This window comes from Corvus kubaryi, unplaced genomic scaffold, assembly GCF_017639235.1.
Source record: "Corvus kubaryi isolate FWS band 111438036 unplaced genomic scaffold, C.kubaryi_AGA036_p1.0 74, whole genome shotgun sequence".
Lineage (NCBI taxonomy): Eukaryota > Metazoa > Chordata > Aves > Passeriformes > Corvidae > Corvus > Corvus kubaryi.
Window position 1 is genome coordinate 17,425,879 of NW_024582061.1, and position 10,308 is coordinate 17,436,186.

The following is a 10,308-nucleotide window of genomic DNA, read 5'->3' on the forward strand; positions in this document are numbered from 1 at the left end:
CTCTGTTCGTCCCACCCAGCAGCTGCTTCTAAGCAGAGGTGAGCTTGAAAAGTCCTTTAGAGCCATAAAACCTCCCCGGTGCCTTGGGAAGCTGTGTCAGTCCTTTGTCCAGATAACCTGGAGAACAGAACTGCACGGCTTGCGATGAAAGACAGTCCCTTGGTGGAGCAAGTGTGGTGTCTCCATGCTCCTCTGGAAGCAACTCAAGAGGATGATGGCTTGAGCAGAGCCAAGGAAGGTGGAGCTGGGCCAGAAGCCTGCAATTTTTAGGAGCTTCTCTATGGAAGGAAGGCTGTTACCTGACCTTGCTTTAGAACAATGTCCTTTTGCTCCATCTCTTTGTTTCTCTGCTCCCCCTGGTAAAACTCTGTCAGAACCATTAAACTTCAGACAGAGGCAATGTGTTTTTTGTGCAGCTGCTTGAAGGGTTTTGCAGTTGGCCCTGGCAGCTGTGTTCCCACCATGTCCCCCATCGCGGGGGGTTCCCCAGGCCCTGTGGGGAGTGGGCTTTGCACCCTGCTGCCCCTGGGGAAGGTTTTGTGAGCAGTGTGAAGCTCCCCAGCCCCTTCATACCAAGGCCATACAGTTTATAATGTGTTATTTATTGACAAGGTGGAGGCTGGGGCAGTGGCGAAGGGAGGAGGCTGGGGAAGGAAAGGGGCTGCTCGGGCTCTGCTGGCAGCATAGGGGTGGTGCTTTGAGTCAATTGCTCTTCGCGCACCTAGTCAGAGGAGCCAGGTGGGGCTGCCTGGCCCCAGCAGGATCTGTTCCCAGTCTGTCCAGCATTGGCTCCCATCCCTTGAGCAGGGTACTGCTCTGCCAGTGTGCCCCCAGCTCAGCCTCTTCCGGGGGTGGGCTGAGAACGCCTGAACCTTGTTGCCCGTATGAGTCCCCAGTGCCTCCTCGATGGTGAAGTGCAGCTGGCAGTGCCCATCCCTAGGGCCAGGAAGGACGGCGCGGCTCCCGCTCTGGCCAGCATCGCAGTTTGTGTAGCTCCTGTGCTGCTCTCCTCCGGTGGGCTGCCCTCGATGGCAGCAACTCCCGCTGAGGGGGCAGCCCCCGTGTCCCCGATGGCACTGGCCGTCAGACGGTGACCTCGGTCTTGCTGTTGGTGGCGAGGTGCCGGGGGTGCTGCCCGTACAGCGAGGTGGGGGGGCCGAAGGCCTCGGGTGGCCCCTCAGGGCGCAGGGTGGCCAGGCCCGGCCGGCGGGGGCCGCGATGGGGGCCCCCCTCCCAGCCCCCTGGGAAGGCCAGACCCCCGGGCACCTTGGGGCCCTTGTCCTTGGGCAGAGGGCAGCCCTCGGCCGGCACCGGGGCCTCGGGTGGGAAGGGCAGTGTGCTGGCAGGGGGTGGCTCCAGCCCCCCGAACCGCCTGTAGAAGTCCTCAGTGGTGCTCTCTGTGGGGACAGGGGTGCAGGGTCACCCCTTCAGGGACACCCCCTTCTGCTGGCAGGGGCTGTACCAGGGAGGGTGCAGTGGTGGAGAAGGCTGGGATGGGGCTGGAGGAGGGATTCTGGGTGCTGGTTGGCTGGGGGGGGGATATTGGCAATGAACTGGATGGGCAGTGCTTTTGGGAGATCCCGGGGAACCGGTTGCTGGGCAGTGCAGTGTGTCCATGTGGATCCTGAACTCTGATAGGATGGGCAGTGCTTTCGGTCTGTGTGGGATCCTGCATGCTGGTTGACTGGGAAGTGCAGTGGATCCATGGGGGACCCTGGGCACTGACTGGCTGGGCAGCACAGCAGGCTGGTGGAGTGGTGGAGGAGCTGCTACAGTTTCTGCTGTGAGCAGCCACCCCAGGAGCATTGGGAAACTGGGATGCTTGTCCTGCCCGTGCCCCTTTGTGAACCCCATGCCCCTCCCCACTTATTTTTGGGGTCAACAGGGTGCATGTCCCCGGCACCATCCCACCCCACATGGCAGCGACACTCACCTCCAACCTTGAGCGTGGTGTAGGAAGTGTAGTCCGGGGCTGACAGGGCCAGGCTGCTGGCCAGCGGCAGACGCTTGCCGTGGCTGTGGGGCCGCCCCAGTGAAGGGGCAATGGCCACCATGTTGTTCAAGGGTGGCTTGTCTGGAGGGGCAGAGGTGGGTGGGGGCTCAGCCAGAGGCTGCACCCTCCCACTGCCTTTATTCACTCAAGGAAACTTATTTTTCCCCACCACACCAGCGCCTTACCTGTGTTGTTTCTGGGGGGCCCCCGGGCCAGCCCCTCGCCCAGCGGGACCTGCACACCTCCCATGAGACTGTCCATGTTCTCAGAGGGGCTGTGGCCTGGTTGCTTCAGCAGATCTGTCAGTGTCCTGGAGAGGAGGTGAAGGGTTGTTAGAATAATATCCTGCTCCCCTGGGACCTCTAATGCATCCCAGTCCTGAACTCTGCTCTTTGAATGCAGATCCAGGCAGCCTGGGGCTAGGAAAGGGCCACTGGGAGAAAAGAGTGCATCCAGGCTACTGATCCAGCTTTTGCAGGGGCGCTAGCAAGTCTCTCTAACAGCTAATTGGGATCTGGCTGGGGCTGAGCCCTCCCAGAACCAGGGGCATCAATGAGTGGTGAGGGAGATGCATGGCTTGGAGCGGGCTGCAAGGGTACAATGAACTGAGACAGAAGAAACTGCTCTGATGGAAGCTGGAACAACACCTCTGGGATGCTCTCCTGGAGCGAGAGCCTGGTAGAACAGGCAAGAGGAGGCAACACCTCCACTTGAGTCCCTTTGAAACAGAGGAGACCCCAAGGAAGGGATTAGAGAGGCCACTTGCGCCCCTTCGGGCAAGGAAATGAACTAGTGGCAGCCTCCAGCGCAGGCGCTCTCTGTGCGTAACACCCTCCTTGTAAGTAACAGCATTAAACATTAAACACCATTACATAAGATAGAGCCCTATTTCGTTTAACATTCATGGACAGAGATGCTGCAGTCCCACCTCGGCATGCTGGCAATGCCAGAGCGACGCATGCTGGCAGTGCCGGAGCAGGGCCCATTGGACACGCCAGAGTGGAGCACAGCGGTGGTGCCGGAGCAGGGCACGCTGGCAATGCCAGAGTGGGTCATACTGGCAGTGCCAGAGTAGGGCACACCAGCAATGCTGGAGCCAGAGCAGGGTACAACAGCAGTGACAGAGGGAGCACCTTGGCAGTGCTGGAGCAGGACCTACCCACATGCTGCTGCAGCCTTTGGCAGCAAGTCCCAGGACAGGATGAGATGCTCCTGCTGGCGCAGGGCTTTGTGATGAGAAGACACACCATTCCCCCTGCAGAGACCATCCCTGCATGACTGCAAGAATGCAGGGGTGTCCACTCAGGGCTTTTTTTGGCTCGCTAATCCCCAGCTCACTGTCAGCATGCCTCGCGCCTCGAAGGCTCTGGCTGGCTCACAGACGCACACCGTGAGCTGTGGCAGGAGCTGACGGTTAGCAAGTGGTTGGATGATAAAACAGCAGATTAAACTCAACATGCATAAATGCAAATTGGAGAGGAAGGGGGGGAATAATCCTGACTTGGTAGATGTGTCAGCTCATGGCACCGGAGTGCTCAAAAACCTAGCAAATGCAGTGCACGGAATTGCCAGGAAAAGCAGTGAGAACAAGGGACAAAGCAATGTATTGTGCCTCAGGGATGCGTATGCTTGTGGGGCCCTGAGGGAGCCTTTTCCTTCCCAGTTTGGATCGTCGATATCACAGGGCAGGGGCAAGAGCAAAGCTACAAGGAAGTGTCACTTGCCCAATGGGTTAATTTCACATCATTCTTGGGAAGCTTTGGGAAGCAATCCCTCTGGGATCACTTCTCCTCCAGATGGGCCAAGAGAACCCTGATAAAGCTGAAGAAATTGAAACGAGTGAGGAACAAACCCTGGCTGCCAACCAGCTGGAAGGCAGCTTGGTGGAAAAGGGCCCGGGGATCCTGGTGGACACCAAGTTGACCATGAGCCAGCAGAGTGCCCTTGGGACAAAGGTGCTGAATGGTCTCCTGGTCTGCATTAGGCAAAGTGTTACCAGCAGGTCTGAGGAAGGTGGTCCTTCCTCTCTGCTCAGCACTATTAAGGCCACACATGGAGCGCTGGCTTCAGCTCAGTGCAGGAGAAGCATGGATGTACGGGAGAGAGTCCAGGGAAGGGACACAATGATGGGACTGGAGCATCTTTTATATGAGGAGAGGCTGAGAGAGCTGGGACTGTTCAGCCTGGAGAAGAGAAGGCTTTGGGGGATCTTATCAATGTGCATGAGTATCTGAAGGGAGGGTGCAACAAGGACAGCATCAAGCTGACAAGAGGTGACAGGTGCAAACAGAAACAGGAAATACTGTTTAAACAGAAGAAACATTTTTTTTCCTGCAGGAGTGGTTAAATGCTTGATCGGGCTGCCCGGGGAGGCTGTGGCATCTCCATCCTGCAGCTCTTCAAACCCTGCACCTCCCCAGGAACCTTCCTGCAGCGACTGACCCAACCAGGGTTCCGGCCATGGATGCTGCACTCAAAGGAACTCTGGGCACAAGCCTGGGTGGGCAGTGGGCTGTGTCCAGGCAGGGCAGGGGGAGGCAGGTCCCCCAAGGCCATGGGTGTGGGCTGTCAACTCGAGGAGCTGCTGCCCTGTCAACTCCCACCTTCCCTGGGGTGCACTGCTCACCAGCCCCTCCCCATTGGACACTGCCTGCTCTCGCTTGTCCCTGGGGCCAGCGCTCAAACAGGCTTGTTTCAACAGGAAGTTCAATGCGATTTGACCTATTTTTTAAATTATTTTTTCTTTTCCTCGGGTCTATTTATGAAGCTTGAGCAATCCTTTATCTATGACTTCTCTCCACATAAATCCATCAATGCTCTTTCTCATAAGCGTGCCCTCCGTGCTGACTGCTCGGGGCATGTGGACATAATAACGATTAACAACAACGGCTCGAGCAGCAATTAATGAGCTATTTTGCTAAGGGGAGAAGCATGCACGAGTCCCCAGCACCAGCAACACTTGGATTCACCCTGCCCTTGCACCACGAGTAGTGCCACCGGCCAGGCCTGCACCCCTTCCCTGGCTCATCCTCAGGTGGTGCAGTGCGGAGAGGGTGGACAGGGAGGGTGACACTATAGAGGAACTGTTGTCTCACTGAACATCACCTTGGGGGTTTTTTGAGCCTCAGTCTGGTCCTGTGGCTGGGTAGGATGAAACCACCTGGTGGTCTGGGGCACCAAGATGGATCTGGAATGCAGATGGAAGAAGGGAATGGAGAGCTGATGCAGCTTTAGACCTGCACTGCTCATTTGCAAAAAGTCCTGATGAATGGTACTGCTGAAGCCTCCATCCACACTCTGGCCATGCGTACATGAGGCCACGTGTGAGGGTGGCTTGCCACCCAGCTTGCCTGAGCACAGTGTCAACTGGGTGGGTGTGCAGCCACCTCCATGGCAAGCCTAGTTCTGCTAAAGGGTGCAACCAAGATGCCACAAACCAGCCTAGTGCAAGACCTGAGACCAAGCACAGAGGCAGATCCAGGAGCAATAATGAAGGAGGCCAAGAGAGCTTCACAGTAGAAGCCATGCATGAAGCACTCAGTGCTCCTGATCCATCCCCAAGGGATGTGCCTGTGTGGGAGCAGGACGGTGACCTGGCACAGCAGCTCAGCCCAGGGGCTGACTCCCTTTTGGGAGGCCCAAGCTCCATACCTGGCAAGCCCAGCAGGAGAGAGGCTGCAAGTCCTGGCAAGGGGCAGGGAGCAATGGGAGGAGACAGGAGCACAGCCTCCAGAAGAGAGATGACAGACTGATGGGGTGAAGTGACATTGCCATGAGCTGGAGTGAACTCTTGGAGGGGACACAGAAGGTGGCAGCCACTGGATGAGCGGGGTGATGAGGTTTGGAGCAGAGGTGCAGCGTTGCAGGAGGCGCAGAGCACGCTGCAGCTGCGGGTGAGCATCCCGGCTGGTCACACCACCTCTGCACTCAGTGAGGGCCTCATCTTCACCTCCCGAGGGAGACATTTCCCACAGCTTACAGTGTGCCTGCTCAGGGCAGGGGTGCCCATCCATGCAACTGAGCAGCACAGGCACTGTGGCACACCTGCCCGGTGGGGCTGGTACACTCAGGGATGCTCAGGAAGGCGTGGGGTTATCAAGGTGTCTGCAAAACTGGAGTTGCAGTGGTGGTATTGGAGCTTGGGCAAGTTGGAAATGAGCCTCTCCAAACATTTACATTCAGTCTAGAGACAGACCTCCAGGTCTCCTTCCCTACTGGAGATGGATCCCCTTTCGTCCCCCAGAGAGCCAGGGCAGCATGTGATAGCACACCATGCTGCCTGCAAACACTTTTTCTAGATCTTACCACTATCTGCTACCATGGACATTGACTGCAGGCATGGCCCCGGACTTGAGCATTGCCAGAGAAACACACAGCACAGTTGGATGCACAGTGGGGCCAAATTTTGGGACCCCAAATAGCATGGGGAGACCATGGAGACCAGGGAGTGAAAAGTCAGCACTGAGCACTCACCTACTGCAGCTGCCAGGGCACATGCTCCTGATAGCTCTTTTACCCCTCTCCAGAATCCCCACTACTCCCTAGCAGGCTGCTGCTTGCCCAATTCTTCCCATAGGGTTGTTCACACCAGCTATAAATTTGCAATTCCCAGGTGGTTTTCTGGGAGAGGTCCGGCGCACGTGCTTGCTCTCAGTGTAATGGGCACAGACAGATCCTGGAGGCCCCCAAGGACCCAACGTCCTCGGAGATCCGGGGACTGAAGAAAAACACAGGCAGGTGTTACTGACTCAACGCGGGGTTTGGCCAGGCTAAGTGAGTGCCGGGGACAGATGCCAAGCATGAGCTGAGCAGGAAGAAGAGGGGATTGCAGGAGCTGCCATAAGGCCCTGCAGGAGGAAGGCGGATGAGGACGGGAGGACAAACCAGGTAGCTGCAGTTGCTTGAGCACCCACTTCCCTGGGTAGACGAGCAGCCAAGTCCATGAGGAGACAAAGACATGCTGAAGGCGGCCAAGGTGTAGGGGTCTCAGGACGAGCTGGACACAGACTCAGGTGTCTCCATCAGTGAGTAGCTAATGGACTTTTTGCACCTGGTCACTCTTCTTGGGTTTGGCCCAGGACCAGAACCATGACAAAGAACATCTGGAGGTGCATAAGTGGTTGACCTTACCTCCAAGGCAAGAAACCTGCAAGCAGCAGTGGTGGGAGCTGTCCAGGGCAGCACAAAGTGCTCCCAAGGAGCGGAAAAACCCTGACAGGAGGGAGGGATAGGAATGGAAACCAAGATGACCATGCAACAGGGAGCTGGCCCAAGGCCATGATGCGGTGCCCAAGGAGCAAATGAGAAGCTCCTACCTGAGGCGCCGGGAGAGAGGCGAGGTGGCACTGCCCATGCCTTGGGCCACGTGTGGGTACAGTGGCAAGGCAGGTAGAAATAGCCCTGCTGTCTCAGAGGCACCAAGATGAAACATATTCCCCCAGCTTCCCAGGCACAGTGGAATGGAGGTGACAGCATCCCTTTTTGGATGCTGATGCCATGTACCCGGGCTTTGGCACTGTCTCCACCAGCCCAGCACCCAGGAAGTCATGTCAGCCTGGTGTCTTGCCTGGTTCCTGGGGCTCTGCACCTGATGCACCACTCCTGCCCTGCCAGGGCTTGCCAGTCACCATCCCAGTGGAACCAGAGCTGCTCACGGCTTGCACAGAAGGACACAGGGCGCAAAAGAGGGCAAGACTTCTCCTGACTTCTGCAGTGATGGAGGTGCCCTTCTGATTTTCTCCCTCTAAGGTGGACGAGGAAAACTCGCCTTCTCCCGATCTGTATGCTAGTTCCCCAAAGATCTGTGGCTTTAGGGAGAACAGGCACCTATCTCTCCAAACTCACTGGGAAAATTCAGGCTTGCTTGAGTAAGAGGGAGGGGGGACAAGGGGAAGCATGCGGCACCAGCAGCGCAGAATTGAGGCTACCCACAGAAAACAGCCCCTGGTGAGTGGCAGCAGTCCCACCAGCATCTGGTGATGGGAGAAGGCAATACCCAATGGCAGGGGATAAGGACAAGGGTCTGGGTGTCCCAGGGTCTGACCCCTCCCTAAGCATAGTATCTCCTTCCCTGGAGGTGGGGGGGATGACCAAAAAAAGACGCGATGGCAGGCGAGTGGAAGGGGAGTCAGGAGGCTGGCAGAGGCCGTATTGATCCTGTCAAGGTGCCAGCACTTCCTCAGGCAACGCGGGGGGAGGCGCGGGCACATAGCAGCACACAGCCAGGCTCCCTGCCAAGGTGGGGGCACAGCATGGATCCCCCTGAAACTGCCTCTTGTGTCTCAGGAGGGTCCCATGACCCTCCTCCGTGCCTCAGTATGACCCTCCTCCAGCCAGGGGTGGTCTGCCTCTGCTCCCCCGGGTGGTTGCAAGAAGCAGGGTGGGTCTTGATTTGGGGCGCAGCACCCAGTGGCTGCGTAAGTCCCAAATGGGCAGGGGAAAAAGGTTGCCTCAGGGGAAGGAGACAGTGTGTTGGTGCTGGGGGTTGCAATCAGGACAGCTGCCTGATCATCCCAATGAAATAATTTCCACCAGCCCTGCTTTTTCTTTTTTTAAAAGCTAAAACCCCTTAACAAAATGGCATGAAAATGGGTTTCTCTCCAGGCTTGATGTCCTCACTGGGAAGATGCAAAGTAGAGCTCCAAAATGAGGAGAGAAGCGTGCACTGGCAGCGGGAGGGAAAGATGCACTGACAGCCACAGCAGCAGCACAGGAATTGGGGGAGATACGGGGGGTTCTCCAGTGCCAGTGTGTCTGACACCTTGACCTTCCCCCCGCCAGCCCTGTGCTCAGCCCCAGGAGCGGGCTGGAAAGCCAGGGGTTGGAGCCACAGGGCATGGTCTCCGGGAAGAAGCTGCTCAACTTTCTACTGGAGGGTGCGCTCCAGGGGGTGTAAGAGTGTGAACGCCCCCTGCAAGGGCGGTGTCCCACGCTGGTGCACAGAGCAGACACCAGGGCACACCCATGCATGCGCACACACACGCGTATGCACACGTGTGCACACACGCACACGGAGCTGGTGCAGCAGCCACGGTGGAACTGTCATAGCCACCTCCTCTCCCCCAGCACTGCCAGCAAGGCTGAAACCAAGGGGACTGCAGTCCAGAGTCACCCCACATGTAGTCAGACCCGGTCTCACCTTCCTGAGACATTGGGAACCACGGATTTGTTGGGGGGGGGGGGGGGTAAAGCCACGTCCTATAGCTCACATGTCACCCACCCCACTGGCTGGTGGGGTTGGCACTCCTGAGCCAGGGACATGCCTCCTCAAGAGACAGAGCAGGTCATTTTGAGAGGAGATGGTTGTACAGCCACCCCTTCTCGTGGAGGCTGTCCTGGTTGCCAGCCCTCCCTACCAGGACAGGCTGATGGGTTGCAGCCAACCCACCCCCTGGTGTCTCAGCATGCTGGGACAGGGATTTTAGGGATCACCTCACCCTCTTGGCAGTCCCAAGGTGAAGCTATGGCTCAGTCTATGCAATGGGCTAGGAACATGAGCTGCCGCCCATGGGGAGATGAAGCGGGGAAGGTGGGGGGAACAGACCCCTTTACCTGGAGACGGTCATCTCTGTCTGGGGACCCTGTGCCTTCTCCAGGCCCAGCTTGGTGAAGATGCCCACCAGCACCATGATGGCCACCACGCCGCAGATGATGTAGACGATCATGTTGGTCTTGTCACGAGTGGGGTCCTCGGGGGTCTCGTCCACCCGGGCAGGCGGCTGGCCCGTGTTGACCCAGTTGGGGGTGTCGTAGTTGGAGCAGCCACTCTGGTCCAGCCGCCCAGGCTTGAACTGGCAGCAGAAGCGGTACCCGCAGGTCCCGCAGCAGTACTGGTAGATGCCGGCGTTGCAGTTGAACGGCGGGTCCCACTGCCCCATCACGTCGTAGTACCCGCGGCAGCGGTCCCCCCCCGCTGGTGCCTCTCCGGTGGGCGCGGGGACCGTGGTCTCCGGCGGAGGTGCCTGGCTGCTGTTCCTGCTCTCCCCGGGTCCCCCGGTGCTGGGCTCGCTGCTCCACACCCGGCCCGGCTCCAGCAGCACCAGGCAGCAGATACCCACGACGTAGCTCGGCTCCATCCGCCCGCGGCTCCGGGGGGCCATTCGGGCGAGGAGGCGAGTTAGAGCCGCTCGCCCGGGACCGGCCGCATGGCCGCCGAAGAGCCCCGAGGGAGGAGAAACGGGCTGGGGAGAAGGGGGACGAAATGGAGAGAAGGCAAAAAAGGGTGGAAAAAAAGAAATGGGTGAAAAAAAAAGTGCGAGGGGACGTACCCCCTTCCCGTTTTTCCCCAAATCGGCCGACGGGCAGAGATTCAGAGC

General features: G+C 58.1%; 1 protein-coding gene across 1 annotated transcript; it reads right to left on the reverse strand.

The window, feature by feature from the left end:
* Positions 1 to 581: 581 nt before the first annotated feature.
* On the reverse strand, positions 582 to 10,302 carry SHISA8 (shisa family member 8). The gene is made up of 4 exons (XM_042050491.1): positions 9,545 to 10,302; positions 2,179 to 2,303; positions 1,934 to 2,074; positions 582 to 1,397 (listed from the first exon to the last, which is right to left on the reverse strand). The coding sequence occupies exons 1-4, from the start codon at positions 10,090 to 10,092 to the stop codon at positions 1,084 to 1,086; spliced, it is 1,128 nt and encodes a 375-aa protein (XP_041906425.1). The 5' UTR covers positions 10,093 to 10,302; the 3' UTR covers positions 582 to 1,083.
* Between the last annotated feature and the right edge of the window lie 6 nt (positions 10,303 to 10,308).

What these genes read in the sequence shown, in the direction of transcription:
- SHISA8 (XM_042050491.1), bottom strand. Translation starts at nt 10,092, where the DNA reads ATGGCCCCCCGGAGCCGCGGGCGGATGGAGCCGAGCTACGTCGTGGGT. An exon ending in ACAGAGATGACCGTCTCCAG is followed by an intron (nt 2,304 to 9,544) that starts GTAAAGGGGTCT and finishes CCTCCTCTCCAG; the next exon opens with GACACTGACAGATCTGCTGA. An exon ending in GCCCCCCAGAAACAACACAG is followed by an intron (nt 2,075 to 2,178) that starts GTAAGGCGCTGG and finishes CTGCCCCTCCAG; the next exon opens with ACAAGCCACCCTTGAACAAC.